This window comes from Pan troglodytes, chromosome 2 (assembly GCF_028858775.2).
Source record: "Pan troglodytes isolate AG18354 chromosome 2, NHGRI_mPanTro3-v2.0_pri, whole genome shotgun sequence".
In the NCBI taxonomy this organism is placed as follows: domain Eukaryota; kingdom Metazoa; phylum Chordata; class Mammalia; order Primates; family Hominidae; genus Pan; species Pan troglodytes.
In genome coordinates, this window is record NC_086015.1 from 62600757 (window position 1) to 62617953 (window position 17197).

The 17197-nt window shown below is 46.2% G+C and overlaps 1 protein-coding gene across 2 annotated transcripts in view; it reads right to left on the bottom strand.

The window, feature by feature from the left end:
* The window catches only part of FAM107A (family with sequence similarity 107 member A), a 63380-nt gene that overhangs the window by 22066 nt on the left and 24117 nt on the right, over positions 1–17197 (bottom strand). Inside the window, exon 2 of one of the 2 annotated variants that reach the window (XM_054680325.2) lies at positions 2988–3051. In XM_054680325.2, coding sequence (XP_054536300.1) covers positions 2988–3051 — 64 coding nt within the window. Of the gene's footprint in view, positions 1–648; positions 818–2987; positions 3052–17197 lie in introns of those variants that run through there. The other variant, XM_009445465.3, reaches the window with a different exon arrangement.

Below are 17197 nucleotides of genomic sequence, written 5' to 3' on the forward strand. Positions count from 1 at the left end.
CAAACTTCCTGCGCCTACAGCCGCCTTCAGGCACTTGTATGAGTCTCTGTTTAAGAGATCAGCCAGGAGGTGGAACCTCACAGGACTTCTGTGGTCAAGAAACTGTGTGAGCGTGTTCTCACACATAGGAAGAAAGCAATGTATGTCATAGATCCCCAAAAGGATGAATGCAGGAAGAGGGAAGGAACAAAGGAAGGAAAGAAAGGCGGAAAGGAGGAAGAAAAAAAAAAGTAATTAAAAAGAATGACGTGAGGATTGTTTGAGCCCAGGAGTTGGAGATCAGCCTGGACAGCACTAGGGAGACCTCGTCCCTACAAAAAATTTAAAAAATTAGCCGGGTGTGGTGGTGCGCACCTGTGGTCCCAGCTACTCGGGAGGCTGAGGCGGGAGGATGGGGAGGATCGCTTGAGCCCAGGAGTTGGAAGCTGCAGTGAGCTATGATTGCGCCACTGCACTCCAGTCGGGGAGAAAGAATGAGACCCTGTCACAAACAAACAAAAAAGCAAAAAGAATGACGGAAGGTTAGGAAAGAAGCAGAGCAACGAAGCAGAGGCGCCCAGCGGCGGACTGGCCAGGGACTGAGCGCCGTGCACCACAGAGCCCTCCTCGCCCACTTCCCGCGGCGAGGGTGACGTTGCTCCCACTTACCCGACCGGAGTAGCACAGCCCGGTAGAGCCCGGTGGCATCGGAGGGCCCCCGGGCCCACTCGCCCAGCCTCTGCGCCATGCCCCCGCGCCTCCTACTGCAGAGCCAGCACTGCTGGCCCCGGGAGCGCACAGCAGGAGCGTAGTCCGGTGCCGAAGCGCCTCCGCGACGGTGACGCGGCCCCAAGGCCCAAACCCCGCTGAGGGTCAGGTTACGGCGGCGGCCGGAGGGGCGGGCGAGGAGACGCCGCCGGGGGAAGGAGGGGGGCAGGGGCCAGGACAGGTGTCCGCGCCCAGGTAGCAGGCAGGGCGCGGGTGAACGTCTGCAGTGAGGACTCCTAGCCCCGAGGTTCCAGGGCCAAGGCGAGAACACAGTGTCCTGACTTCCAGCCTCGGTCTCCCACCTACTCTTCTGCTTTCTTTGGCCGCTGGCCTTGTTGATGCTACCAGCATGGGGTTCTGAAGCGCCATACCTGGGATCAGGTCCCACCACCACCATTAAAAGCTGTGTGACCCCACGATTTAGTTACCTAACCTCGCAGAAACTCAGTTTCCTCATCTGTAAAATCGGAATAACCAGAGTACTTTCCTCACATGGTTGTGAGGTTAATCAGCTTAGAGAGAGAGAGAGTGTGTGTGTGTGTGTGTGTGTGTAGCCCAGAACAGAGGCTGGTGCAGAACAAACACTATACAGTATACACTGGTACTTTAAAACATGTCACAAGTATCGTGGGGTGGGTGGCACTGAGAGGCAGGGTCTTTGCTGGGTGTGAAGGTTGAGGGTGGAGGCCTATGGAACTCCACCAGATTGCTTTCTCTGGCTTTGTGGAGTGTCTGTAACAATCAGAGATGAGTGGGCCAATCAGGTCTAAAGGTGGGAGGTGCCAGGCTCACCAGGGGGCTTCAGGAGATACAAGAAGCTGGCAATTTTGAGGATCTATTCTGTGTCTGGTGCTAAGTTTCTTCTAAAACAAAAACTCATGTTAATTGTGTGCTTCATGTTCTGTTTCATTTAATCTTCATAATCCTATGAAGCAGGGTCTATTAACATTGCAAATAAGAAAAAACAGAGACTCAGAGGGGTGATGCAACTTCTCTGAAGTCACACAGTGTGGGGCTGGGATACATGAACGCAGGTGGTCCGACTACAGACCTTGGCCACCTGCTCTTCTGCCTGTCTGCTATCTCATTCACTCGTCACAACAGCCCTGAAGGGTGGGTATTCCCTCCAGTTTACAGGTGAGGTTGTTGAGACTTAGGCAGGTGAGGTGGCTTGCACAACCAAGACCCAATCCAGTTCTCAGCCCACAAAACTTAAGCCCCTGAAATCTAGAGATTCCTGGAGCTGTCCAGGGTACTGGATGGCCTCTGTTCAAGGCTGTGTCTGAAAGAGCCAGGGAATCTTGAGCTGACTGTTGTGGTCTCAGCCACACAGTACCACCTCCCTTTGCGGCCTGTTACCAGCCTTGGTACCTTCAAGGCCAACTGTTGGCCAAACTCTCTTTGGTTGGCCCATGGCCACTGCCCAGATCCAGCTTCTGCTCTGACTCAGGGGTCCTGTACCTCTCTGCTCCCCAGACACCATCCAGTGTCCTGAAAGCCCATCTGCCACACCTCAGATGCCAATCAGGGGCCCAAGGTGACACTTGATCTTTGGAGGCCTCATTGATTGGCCAGACTGATCATGTCTGTCATCAACAACCAGCCTTCAGGAGTGCCAGGCATGATGCCAGATATTTGGCATTCACTGTATTATATCCTTTCTTCAGAGGATGAAATTATATCCAATTTACAGTTCACCTCATTTAATCCACTTAATAGCTCTTTGATCAAGCTATGGTTCTTTCTTTCTTTATTTTTTTATGGCTCACTGCAACCTCCACCTCCTGGGTTCAAGCAATTCTCCTGCCTCAGCCTCCCGAGTAGCTAGGATTACAGGTGCACGCAACCACAACTGGCTAATTTTGTATTTTTAGTAGAGAAGGGGTTTTGCCATGTTGGTCTCAAACTCCTGACTTCCAGTGATCCACCTGCCTCAGCCTCTCAAAGTGCTGGGATTACAGGCATGAGTCACCATGCCCGGCCTCAAGTGATGGTTATGCCCCTTTTACAGTTGAGGAAATACGGCTCAAGTGACTTGCTCGAGATCACATAATGAGTTGGTAGTGGAGCCAGAATTTGAACCCAGATGGTGCCAGAACTTATGCTGCAAGGGAGAAAGCAAACCAGCTGTGGAGCAAAGTGGGACTCAGGGAAATTGTGGCCATGGGATGTACTTTTGTGGAGTATGCTGAAGGGATGGACTCTGGCCGCACCCAGGAATTCTAGTGGGTCTGACTTACCTGAGCCATTTCGTCTCTGCTTCTCATTTTCACTATGAAATCTGGCCTGAGGAGAGTATGTTTTCTGTAAACAGAAAGAAAGTAGGTGGAGGTGAGGACCCTTGGTTCTTTGGCAGAGGGAGGGGTGATATATTCACAATGTATCTGAGTCTTTTGGCCACTGAAGGGACTGGTCAGGGTCAAAGTCCTCTCCAGAGAAAGAAATTACCATAGTCTTTGGAATGGATGTGTGTGTGTGTGTATGTGTGTGTGCCCACATGCGTATTTATGAGACTCATGCTCTTTTTTAAAAAATAAACTTTATTATTTTTAAAAACTGTTTTAGATTTAGGGAAAAGTTAACAAGATAGTACAGAGAGTTCTCTTATACTCCACACCCAATTTCCCTGTTATTAACACCTTACATGTATGCAGCTGTACATGTGAGTTGTATGGTGCATTTGGTACAATTAATAGACCATATTGATGCATTATTACTAACTAAAGTGCATACTTTATTCAGATTTCCTGAGTTTTTACCTAATGTCCCTTTTCTGTTCCAGGATCCCTCCAGAATACTACGTCACATTCAGTCATCATGTCCCCTCTGGCTGCCTTGGCTGTGACAGTTTCTCAGACTTTCTTTGTTTTGGATGACTTGCACAGTTTCTTAGAGTCCTGAGGCCCATATTCTTTTAGGTTGAGCTCACGCCCATGCTGTTCCTTTGGCCTGGACTGCCTTCTTCTTAACTTCCTGGCAAAGTCCTCATTCTTCAAGGGCCAAGTCAGAAGGCTTCAGGGCTTGGTCCTTAGGGCCAGTTCTTGGACATCTTCTCTTCTCTCTTTACACTCTCAGAGCTTTAAAGAGAACTCTAAGCCAACATTCCCCTAATACATTATATATTTTCAATCTTGACTGTGCTTCTGAGCTTTGACCTTGTCCAATCAGCTACCTGACATCTCCACTTGAAAGTCTAATAGGCACCTGAAACTCACCATGGCCCAAACAGAACTCTTGACACCCCAAGCCTCCAACATGTGCCTCCCCTGTCTCCCAGATCTCAGCACATGGCTCTACTCTGACCCTGTTGCTCAGACCAGGAGGCTGGGAGTCTTCCTTGCCCTGTCTTCCTGCAACCCCACAGTTGTCTGATCTTCCAAGCCTGGTGAGTCCACCTTCCAATGAATTTCTGGAGTCCATCCACTTCTCCCAGGCCTCCATGCCACCACCCTAGCCTGAATACCACTGAATGCCTGGATACCAACAGTAATTTGTTCTCTGTATTAGTCAGTTTTCACACTGCTATAAAGATACTACCTGAGACTGGGTAATTTATAAACAAAAATGTTTAATTGGCTCACAGTTCCAAATGGTTGGAGAGGCTCCAGGAACTTATAATTTCGGTGAAAAGTGAAGGGGAAGCAAGGCATATTTTACATGGCAGCAGGAGAGACAGAGAGAGAGTGCACGCAAGGAAGTGCCACACTTTAAAGCCATCAGCTCTTGTGAGAACTCACTCACTGTCACGAGAACAGCATGGGGGAATCTGCCCCCATGATCTAATCACCTCCCACTAGGTCCCTCCCTTGACATGTGGGGATTGCAATTTGAGATGAGATTTGGGTGAGGACACAGAGCCAAACCATATCACTCTCCTTCAAGTCGTTCTCCACAAAGACTCCAGATTGAGCTTTTAAAGCGTAACTCAGACCCTGATTCTGCCCTCCTTGGAACCCTTCTGTGTCATGTTTTCCCTTTGCACTGGGGACTCAAACCCACATGCCTTCACCAGGCCTACAAGGCCTCTGCAGCCTGGCTTCTCCCTGCGAGCCTCTCAAATTCCATCTGTTTGTTCCTTCCACTGTGCAAGGGCTTGGATACCTCAGTGAACACAACAAAGGCCTCTGTTCTTGCAGCCATTCTAGAGTGGGAGATAGACAATAAGCATGATGAATAAGTAAGGTAGACAGTGTGGAAGGAGAACAGAGAGACGCTGGGAAAAAGGGAGTGTAGAGAAGGGAAAGGGGGTGGCTGGTGGCAAGTGGGGACCACCTGTGGTCATAAATAGATGCTCAGTTCAGACTGGTCTCAATGGGAAGATGAGACATGGACATAGACTTGAAAGAAGCTGAGAGTTAGCCAAGCAGACGTCCTGGGGCAGGGTCAGCAGTTAATGCAAAGGTTCCGAGCTGGGCTGTGCCTGGCATATTCAGGAGCAGCAAGGAGGTCAGGGTGGCCGAAGTGGAGGGAACACTGGGGCAGTCACATGAGAGAAGGTCAGTGAGGAGACAGGGGCCAACTTCCTCCATGCCTCATACTCCAACCACTGAGAACTCTCTGGGTTCCCTGAAAGCCATGGCTTCTCTCAGCTGCCAGCTTCTGCAGGAACTGTTCCCTTCACCTGGGAAGCTCCCCCATTCTGCCTGGCTCACTCCTTCTCATCCTTTAGGTCTTGGCAGAAATGCTACTTCCTCAGGGAGGTGCCCCTCAACCACGTGCTCCCGTAGCATGCAGACTTCCCCTATGTTAATACTTCCCACCTAATTATGACTCTTTCAGCCCTGCTTCCTTCACCATACTGTACTCGCCTTGAAGAGGGATTGGGTTCTATTCACAGCTGTCTCCCCAGGGCCCAGCCTGGAGCTGTGCTTGGAGTGGACATTCAATAAAGACTTATTGAGGGAATGAATGAATCAGTGAATGAGAGAATGCAGCCACATAAAGGCCTCTGTGCTGTATGGGAAAGTGGGTAATTCCCCAGAGAGTGAGTCAGGGCCAGAACCAGGGGAGGCCTCAGCTGTGGCCTGCTCAGGGATGATCAGGGTGAACAGAATTGCCTGGGGTCCTGGTGTTTTCCCTGGGGGGTTCCAATTTTGAACTCCACCACCAAGGAGGGGATAGAAGAGGGAGAGTGTTCGTGGTTTGGAAGTATCTTTTGTGTTTTTTAATGAAAGGCTTAAGGGAACAAGTAACCTTAATCTGTGGAAGAAAATTTCAAGACATAGAAAATGGACCTAGTCTAGAGAATCCAGAAGGGATCTAAGCTGCTGCTCAGCTCTCTTCACACAGACCTGGGAAGTTGGGCTGGGTCCCAAGGGCAACATTAGCATCACAAAGCCAGAATTTCAGAAGAAGCAGCTCTCAGACCTGGAGTTCAAAGAAGTGTTCCTTGCCTCAGGGATTTGACCCTGCCTAGGACTGGCAAATTGACTTTACTCACATGCCCCGAGTCAGGAAACTAAAATACCTCTTGGTCTAGACAGGCACTTTCACTGGATAGGTAGAGGCCTTTCCCACAGGGTCTGAGAAGGCCACCGCGGTCATTTCTTCCCTTCTCTCAGACATAATTCCCCGGTTTGGCCTTCCCACCTCTATACAGTCCGATAATGGACCGGCCTTTATTAGTCAAATCACCCAAGCAGTTTCTTAGTCTCTTGGTATTCAGTGGAAACTTCATACCCCTTACCATCCTCAGTCTTCAGGAAAGGTAGAACAGACTAATGGTCTTTTAAAGACACACCTCACCAAGCTCAGCCTCCAACTTAAAAAGGACTGGACAGTACTTTTACCTCTTGCCCTTCTCAAAATTAGAGCCTGTCCTCAAGATGTTACAGGGTAAAGTCCATTTGAACTTTTATATGGATGCACTTTCTTGCTCGGCCCCAATCTCATCCCAGACACCAGCCTTCTAGGCAACTATCTTCCAGTCCTCCAGCAGGCTAGACAGGAAATTCATCAGACTGCTAATCTTCTCTTGCATACTCCAGATTCCCAGCCATATAAAGACACCCTAGCTGGACAATCAGTTCTTAAGAATCTGACCCCTCAAACTCTACAACCTCGGTGGACCGGACCCCACTCAGTCATCTATAGTACTCCAACTGCCTTCTGCCTGCAGGACCCTCCCCATTGGGTTCACCGTTCCAGAATAAAGCTGTGTCCATTGGACAGCCAGCCTGATCTCTCCTCTTCCTCCTGGAAGTCGCAAGTGCTCTCCCCTACTTCCCTTAAACTCACTCGCATTTCTGAAGAGCAGTAATAACGCTTATGAGCCTAATACATCCCTTCATTCTATTAGGTCTATTCGTCCTTACCCTACTTTTTGCAACAGGGCTTTATACAGTCACCCCCACTACTTGGACTGCACCCCAAAAACTTGTCATCCCTACTATCTGCTGTCTAGTCATACTCCTATTCACCATTCTCAACTACTTGTAAATGCCCTGCCCTTGTTTACACTGCCGGTTTACACTTTTCCTCCAAACCATCATAACTGATATCTCCTGGTTTTACCTCAAACCACCACCCTTAAGTCTCTCTTGAAGTGGATAGAAGATCTTCAGTGGCAAGGTACACTCCAATTCTTCTATCCTGACAAAGTCCTTTTTTTTTTTTTACTTTTCTACTCACTCTTATCCTTGCCCCTGTTCTCCAGTCGCTCTCTACCCTTCCCTAATTACCTCTAACATACTATCAATCTCACTCACTCCCTCCTCACCATTTCTAATCCCTCCTTAGCGAACAATTGCTGGCTTAGCATTTCCCTTTCTTCCTGCTCTTACACAGCCATCCGCGCCCTACAGGTTGACTGGACTACCTCTCCCTCTCCCTGCACCTCCGAACCTCCTTTAATAGCCCTCATCTTTACCCGCCTGAGGAACTTCTTTACTTTCTGGATGGATTTGTTGAGAACTGCCCAGACATTTCGCACCAACAAGCTGCCACACTTATCCGCATCTACTTACGGCACTTTTCTCCTTATGTCAGTTCCACCCCTCCCCCCCACATTTGGACCCCTCACAACACAAACTACTATCCCTGTTTCCTCTCCTTTGTGCATCTCTTGGCAAAGACACACCAGAATTCCCTTAGGTAACCTTTCACCTTCTCTATGCTCTTTCCCTCTTCATCTCCAAAGCCCAACTATGGACATTACCAAAACCATTAGGGGCTTTTCAGCTCCGCATTACAGATAAGCCCTGTGTCAATACTGACAAATGTAAAAACATTAGCAGTTACTATTCCTTAGGAAGACATTTGCCCTGCATTTCACTCCATCCTTGGCTACCTTCCCCTTGTTCTTTGGACTCTCCTCCCAGACCCTCTTCTTGTTTACTTGTACCCAACCTCATGAATAGCAGTGAAAGATTGCTTGTAGGCACTTTCTCATACACCATGAAAATCGAACCTCCCCCTCTACCCAGTTGCCCCATCAATCCCCAGTACAACCTCTAACGGCAGCTGCCCTCGCTGGATCCGTAGGACTCTGGGTGCAAGACATCTCTTTTGGTGCTCCCTCTCATCTTTTCACTTTACATTTCCAGTTTTGCCTTACACAAGGTCTCTTCTTCCTCTGTGGCTTCTCCACCTACATGTGTCTACCTTGTTAATTGGACAGGCACATGTACACTAGTTTTCCTTACCTCCCAAAATCAATTTGCAAATAGGACCGAACAGCTTCCTGGTCCCCTGATGACACCAACACTTCACTGTTGTTTTGTTTTTCTTATTATTAATATAAGAAGACAGGAATAGGCCTCCACTTACTCACTGCTGAAAAAAGAGGACTGTATATTTTCAAATGAAGAGTGTTGTTTTTACCTAAATCAATCTGGCTTGATATATGACAACACAAAAAAACTCAAGGATAGAGCCCCAAAACTTGCCAACCAAACAGATAATTACACTGAACCCCCTTGGACACTCTTTAATTGGATGTCCTGGGTCCTTCCAATTCTTAGTCCTTTAATACCTGTTTTCCTCCTTCTTTTATTTGGACCTTGTGTCTTCCGTTTAGTTTCTCAATTCATACAAAACCTCATCCAGGCCATCACCAATCATTCTATATGACAAATGCTCCTTCTAACAACCCCACAATATCACCCCTTACCCCCAAATCTTTCTTCAGTTTAATCTCTCCCACTCTAGGTTCCCACACCCTCCCAATTCCACTTGAAGCAGCCCTGAGAAACATCGCCCATTATCTCTCCATACCACCCCCAAAAATTTTTGCCGCCCCAACCCTTCACCACCATTTTGTTTTGTTTTTCTTATTAATATAAGAAGACAGGAATGTCAGGCCTCTGATCCCAAGCTAACCCATCATATCCCCTGTGACCTGCACGTTTACATCCAGATGGCCTGAAGCACCTGAAGATCCACAGAAGAAGTGAAATTAGCCAGGTCCTGCCTTAACTGATGACATTCCACCATTTGATTTGTTCCTGCCCCACCTTAACTGATCAATTGATCTTATGACAATACACCCTCCCTGCCCTTGCGATAATGTATATTCCCCTGCCCTTAAGAAGGTATGTTGTCATAGTCTCCCCGCCCTTGAGAATGTACTTTTTAAGATCCACCCCCTGCCTGTAAAAAATTGCTCCTAACTCCACCGCCTATCCCAAACCTATAAGAACTAATGATAATCCCACCACGCTTTGCTGACTCTCTTTTCGGACTCAGCCCGCCTGCACCCAAGTGAAATAAACAGCCTTGTTGCGTGCACACACACACACACACACACACACACCCACACACAAGAAATGTCGCTTGCACACCTGCCAACCCCCTTCCATGCAAGACTTGTTGGAAAATAAGGCCAACCTGTATCCAGTGGAACCTCAGTGGCCAAGGCAGAGACCTCTCTCCCTTCAATGGTTGGCATTTGGTGAGCGAGAGAATCTCCACCTAGATCATTGCTGATGCATTACTGATAACTGATAGTCTTTTCCAAGGACGATGCTGAAAAATATGGCCAACTGTCATTTGTTCTCACCGTTTCCAAATTGGGAGATGCTGGCTTAATTATAATTTTGGTTAGTGAAAGTTAGCAGACATAAATTCCAGAGGAAATACTATTGTGTAATGTACAATATGCCCCAATACAACTGGGCACAACTCAATCTTCCTTGAGGCAAAGACATCTGCATTCCTCCTGTCCTTCCTGTGGCCTCCGCCTGCCTCTTTTTCATGTCCTGATTGTTGAGAAAAACCTCTTGGCATTGGTCACTGGTGGCCTCAATGATCCTATCCCCAAATCCTCCTCTTCCCCAGTTTGTCCTATTGCTTCTCCTAGAGGCTGAGACCTCAATGTGAAAGTGTCAAGGAGACCAACCATGGGCCCAATCCACATCTGCCATAGTCTTCCCCATGCACCGAGGGGCATTTAAGAGACCTTGCTTTATTTGTTTTTAAACATTTAAAAATTGAGGTGTAGGCTGGGTGCGGTGGCTCACGCCTGTAATCCCAGCACTTTGGGAGGCTGAGGTGGGCAGATGGCGTGAGCTCAGGAGTTCGAGACCAGCCTGGTCAACATGAAGAAACCCCATTTCTACTAAAAATACAAAAAATTAGCCGGACCTGGTGGTGGGTGCCTGTAATCCCAGCTACTAGAGAGGCTGAGGCAGGAGAATCACTTGAACCTGGGAGGTGGAGGTTGCAGTGAGCCCAGATCGTGCCACTGCACTCCAGCCTGGGTGACAGAGCCAGACTCCGTCTCAAAAAAAAAAAAAAAAAAAAATTGAGGTGTAGCATAAAGTCCATTGTGCAGCTCAGTGAGGTTTTATATATGTGTTCACGCACATAACCACCTCCAAGATCAAGATATAAAACAAGATTCGCTTGCTTTATATCTTGATATATATGACAAAATATATATCAAGACTGACTGCACCCCAGTCAATACCTACTTTCTCCCAGGGTAAGAGCCATTCTGGCCTCTGTCACTACAGATTCATTTCTCTTGCTCTAGAACTTCACATCAATGGAATAATAAAATGTGCTCATTTTGGCCTGGCTTTTTTACTCAGCCGTGTGTTTGAGATTCATCAGTGTGGCTGCCTGTGTCAGTAGTTCATTCCTCTTGATTTCTGACTTAAGTATTCCATTTGGTGGCTATGTCACAGTTTGCTGATACATTCTCCTGAGAACGAACATTTGGATGGTTTCCAGTTGTTGGCTATCACTCCTAAAGCTGCTATGAACAACTTTCCATGAATTTTTGGGTCAAAATGAGTGCTCATTTCTGTTGGGCAGATATCCAGCAGTGGACTTGGGGGATCATAAGTAGGTGAATGTTTAGCTATAGTGGATACTGCCAACAATGATTGTGTCACTTTGTATTGTACTTTTGACATCTTTACAACATAGATTTTTGGGGACACATTCAGGTCACTCCCATACACAATGCTTTGGATTGGCAGGGAGGAGGGAGGTGTTAGCAAAATTGCATCGCTGATAAACACAGATGGGCCTGAATTCTGAATTTGGATCTCAGGGTATTTGTCCTTAAAATCTGGAGTGAATCAGTTGGAGGTATGTCTCTAGACGTCTTTATTTACACCTCCATTAGACTGTAAACACTATGAGAATAGGAATTGTAACTTATTCAGGGATGTGTCTGCAATGCCTAGCACAGTTCTTGGCACATAGGTGCTTTGTAAATAAAAATTAATAAATTATTAACTTAATAATTGTAGCAAACAGCTATCGAGCACATTCTAGTGCTAGGCACTGTGACATGACTACCGATATGGTCTCATTTAAACCTCATGAAAGTCCTCTGAGATTAGGGAAGAGTGAAGTTCTTGTTTTACAGATGAGGAAGGAAGCTGAGGCCTTCGGCAGGTTAAGATACACAGCTGGATGGAAATAAAAAAATTAAAAAGATACACAGCTGGCAAGTGGCAGCTTTGTAATTAGACTTGAGGCAGTCTGACTCAGCAGCTTTCGTGTGTGTGTGAGATGGCAAGAGCCTGCACCCATTTTACAAAGGAGGAAACTGAGGCTCAGTGAGGTTAAGGAACCCTTCTCCCTGGAGTCAGCTGGGCCAGCCTCCCTACCTGGCTTATTCTTAAAGGTTGAATATATGTAATGCAGAGCCCTGGCTGCTGCCCTCCTCTACAACCTCCACTCTCTGGAGCCCACAGCCACTGGATGTCGCAACGCTCACCCCGAGCCTCCACCTCAGTGCTTCACTCTCACAAAGCCACCCTGTTGTGAGGTGACGCCTGCCACCTCTCTTTTCCATCCCCAGGGATGGAGAGAATAAGACCCAGCAATCCTTCCTTTAAAGTGCTGGGCTCTGTTTGGAGCAGGCGCCCAGCCCTGGGACTTGTTCCTTTGCAGGGGTCCACTTACATCACATGGGTGTTGAGTTCTCAGCCGAGGTGCAGTAACGAGGGCACCGTTTTCTATCAAAGGAGGCCTTTACAATTCTGGTCTCCAGGGCCTTCTCACGCCTCCATTCATTCAGCCCCTTAGGTCTCAGAGACCCAGAAAACTGCCTTCCTGGAACTCAAGCTGAGGCCCTGGGTGGGAGCCACCCACCCCCCAGCAGGCAGCAGTAGCAGTCTTTTTTTCCATACCTGGACTTGGTGCGTGGGTTGTTTCATTCCCCTTAAATGCTTGCAAAATAGTTCACACAAGTAATACATAAATCCACTGCTACTGTAAACATTCGGAACAACTCAGTTGCATACAGATTTTAAAAAGTAACATTTCTCCTTACTGTCCCAGCCATGCCCCAATCTCACCCCTTTCCCTGAGTCATCACTCTTTTTGATGCTGCATGTGTGGGTTTGGTCGTTTTTCTGCAGCTTCCTTTTTAAACTCTGTGGTATGTCTTGGAGATATTTCTACGTTGGTATATGTAGATCCACCTCACTCTTCTGATCTACTACAGTGTAAACCGCAGTGTGATGCCCCATGGTTGTTTTTTTTAAACCATTATGCTTTAGTTGGACATTTAGGTTGCTTCCAATTTTTCTTTTCTTTTTCTTTTTTTTGAGATGGAGTTTTGCTCTTGTCGCCCAGGCTGGAGTGCAATGCTGGGATCTCGGCTCACTGTGACCTCCGCCTCCCAGGTTCAAGCGATTCTCCTGCCTCAGCCTCCTGAGTAGCTGGGATTACAGGCATGTACCACCATGCCCGGCCAATTTTTGTATTTTTAGTAGAGATGGGTTTTCACCATGTTGGCCAGGCTGGTCTCAAACTCCTGACCTCAAATCATCCGCCTGCCTCAGCCTCCCAAAGTGCTGGGATTATAGGCATGAGCCATCACACCTAGCCTCAATTTTTCACTATTACAAATAATTCTACTCCAAACACCCTTATGCTTGCTGCCTTTCTGTCCACATGGGTGAATATTTCTCTAGGGCAGACACTGAGAAGTGGAAATGCTAGACCAGGAAGTACACGTATTTAAGTTTTAGTAGATGCTGCCAAATTATCTTCCAAAATGGCTGCATTTTCCATACTTGCCATCCGTGCCTGAGATTATGGGATTGTCCACACCTTCAGCAAGGCTTTATGTTATGAATCTAGGTTTGTCTCCTGAAAACTAATCTCTAGTGTTAGAAGTTGGGATAGTGGTTGCCCCTGTGGAGGGCAATAGTGGATGGGAAGGGGCAGGAGGGACTTCCAGGGTGCTGTTGATGTTCTGTTTCTTAATCTGAGTGGTGGTTACACAGGTATTTTCAGTTTCCAAAAATGTGTTAAGTGGTATACTTAAAACAAGTGCACCATTTTTTTTTTTTTTTTTTTTTTTTGAGACGGGATCTTGCTCTGTCACCTAGGCTGGAATGCTGTGGTGTGATCTCGGCTTACTGCAACATTTGCCTCCTGGATTCAAGTGATTCTCCTGCACCCAGCTAACTTTTTGCATTTTTAGTAGAAATGGGGTTTCACCATGTTGGTCAGGCTGGCCTCAAACTCGTGACCTCCAGTGATCCTCCCGCCTCAGCCTCCCAAAGTTCTGGGATTACAGACATGAGCCACCATGCCCAGCCCAGGTGCAGTATTAAATATGCATGTTATTCTTCGGTAAAAAGTTCAATTTACCCCCGACCCCTGCAATTTAATGGGTGATAGGACAATATCCCATGATTATTTCATTTTGGAGATTGAGCCTTCTTTTGATATTTGGCCTTCTGGATTCCTTCTTCTGGGTCTTTTGATAGTGCTTTGCCTGACAGGGGAAACCCTTTTTCGGAAAGGGGAAAAGGGGCTTGACTGTTTTCTGAGCATCTACTATATAGATGCTCTCGAATCCTCACAGCAACCTTTCAGGGTAGGTACTGTTTACCCCATTTTACAGACAAGGAGGTGAGGACTCAGAGAAGACCTGCCCGAGGTCATAAAATATCTGACTGCAGAGTCCTACCTTCCTCTCTGTCTTTTAAGTGACAGCTGCTCATGCGACAGGCTTTGGGCTACCCATGCAGAAGGCATGATCTTAACTAACCCCTGCAACAGCCCAGTGTGGCAGCTATATCGTCATCCCATTTTACAGATGAGAATAGTGAGGCTCAAAAAAGTTTGAGTGAATTTTGCTCAGCTCCTTCAGTGATGGAGCAGGTTTGAGCCCAGGTCAGCCTGGCTCCAAAGCTGGGACAGGGAATTTGATAGAATGTTCTGCGAGGATGGATATGTTCACTGTCTTTCTGATAACATGGTAGCCACTAGCCACATGCAACTATTTAGCACTTGAGATGTGGCTAGTGCAACTGAGGAGCTGAAATTTTAGTCTTATTTAATCATAATTAATTAAGTGGACTGCTTTGGATGGTGCAGCTCTAAGGAGACAGATCAGGGGGAGAAACGCCACAGGGGGCAGGCAAAGAGGACAGAGCTGCCACCAGGTGAGAAGCCTCCAGCCCACCACAAGGGACTCACTGAAGGACCCCCACAGGACCTGACAAAACCCTCACAGGTCTCCCTTCGGGCACCAGAGCCATGCCCTCTGGAAAGAGCCAGCGTTTTGTAATCAGATGCAGCCTTACCAAGCCTCTTAACCTAAGACTCAGGTTCCTCGTGTATAAAATAAGTATCAAAATAGCGCTCGTTTTAATATTGAATGAGAGAATACACAGTGCCTGGCACATAATTGGTACTCAATAGGCTATTTAATAATCACATTATTATTACCACAATTCTGTTATTGATCATAGGCTCACTTTTAAACTTTTAAATAAGCGTTTTCATTATATAATGATAAAGCCATTTAAATTATTATTCACAGTTATTAAACAATGCAGGTGGGTGTAAAGTGCAACCCCCAAATCTCCAAATACTTCAACCCCACATCCTCCTCCCAGAAAAAACCGATATAAGTAATTTCTTATGCATCTCTCCAGGAATTGTCTCTGCTTCTATAAACATCTAGAATGATTCTGATCTATCCTTTAGAAAGTGCAGATGGGCTCACACTGAATGTGCCAGGCTACACCTTGCTTTGTCACTCTATGGCACATCGAGGACATGTTTACACACGTGCACATTCAGACTCACATTATCTACTGTTGGCACAATGTTTCATAGCAGAGGTCATTGGTAACTTATTTTAGGGGTCCTAACTGATGGATATGTAAGTGGCTGCCATATATTTTGCTGCTATGAGGAAGGTTTCAATGAATATCCCACATGTATCTTTCTGTACATGGGCAAGCGCACCCACCCAGAGGGTAAATTCTTACCATTGGGATTTCTGGGTCAATGGCTGGGATATTTTCCCGTGTGCTGGATCTTGGTATATGTACAATCTCATGTTAAACTTCTCAAAAGTACTGGATTTTAAAGGAATATTCTGACAAGTTCTTCTGAAAAGATTCTTCAAGTCATGCTAATAATCACCCCTGGAATGTATTTGCTGGGAGGGTTTGGAATTTTGGCAAAAACTGATATTTTCGTTAAGCAGATCTGGTTTTCAAAGTCTTTGTGGTGTAAATGTGGATGGGGCCGGGAGAGGGGACTTGGCAAGGGGGCTCCTGGAGGTCAAGGAACTGGATCCCTACTAATCCCAACTCAGGCAGGCTGGAGCAGAGGGAGAAAATTCTGCCTTCCTGGGAGGCCAATCCTGTATGAGGCAGAGCTTTGAGAGCTTGTGAAATAACACACCAGGAAGCTGCTGAGTCTGTGGCTTAGGGCAGGGAAGAGGGAAGAGACAAGACACCCAACAGGCTTTGCCAATGACTGGACAAGGGCAGTTCTCAGCAGGTGAAATCCAAACGGTCCACAAACGTAAGAAAGATGCTCTGCCTCCCCAGAAATCAAAGAAAATGCACGCTCAAGCAACAATGGGGTATTATCTTTCACCTATCAGATTGGCAAAAATGAAAATATAACGATACTCAGTGTTGGAGAGGGTGTGAGGAAACAGACACTCTGGTGTGCTCCTGGAGGGAGTGTTGATAGTACAGATGTCCTGCAGGGAAACGTGCGTTGAAAGCCCTACAAACCAGGCAGATATCTGTGCTGTTCCATTTCTAAGAATTTAAGAAAACAATTGAACACATTTCACAAAGATATATGGTCAAGAATGTGCATGAACAAGCACTGTTCAAGATAATAAAAAGATCGGCAATATGGTAAATGTCCAGCGATAGGGGATTGATTAAATTGTACTATTTCTATACAATGTAACAATCTGTGGCTAAGAAGGATGTTGTAGACCTAGGTTTACTAACATGGAAGATGTCCACTATCTATTTATAAAAATTAAGTGAAAAAAACAGGTTACAGGATTGGTTATACATTTTGTTACACATGTAGTGTTACTTTATGTATTGAGTCTTACATATCTATATTTATCTGTATATAGTATTACTTATATCAATTAAAGTAATGGCAAAACTACAATGACTTTTCCACCAACCTAATATATACATGTTTGTGGGTGTAGATATGTGTATATACATGTTTGTGGGTGTAGATATGTGTATATGTATGTGTGTCCATACATAGGTATGTTATGTGAATTTACGTGAATAATGTTTGGAAGAATATGAACAAAAGTGTCCTCAGTGATTATAAACAAGTGGTGGGGAATTTTATTCATTAATTAATGTATTCATTCATTTTCATAGTTCTCTGCATTTCTTGAGTTTCGTTTTTTCAATGAACCTGTGTTTTATAATTAGAGAAATGCTTTGTTATATTGGTTTAGGAAATAAAGGAAGTTGATAACTCTGCCTCAACTGTATCAAGCAGTCTAAATGCAATTATTTCCCCATACCAAGACTGTCCCCTGCGCTTGTGCACATTAGAAGCTCCCTATGATCCCAGGCCTGTCTTTAGTTATGATGAGAATAATGAGGAGGACAATGATGTTCGTATATTGAGCACCTACTATGTGCCAGGCATTGGCTGAGTACCTCATGTGCATTCTATTATTGGATGCTCACCGTGGCCCAAGAGGTAGGTACCATCATGTCTTTAGATTTTCTAGAAG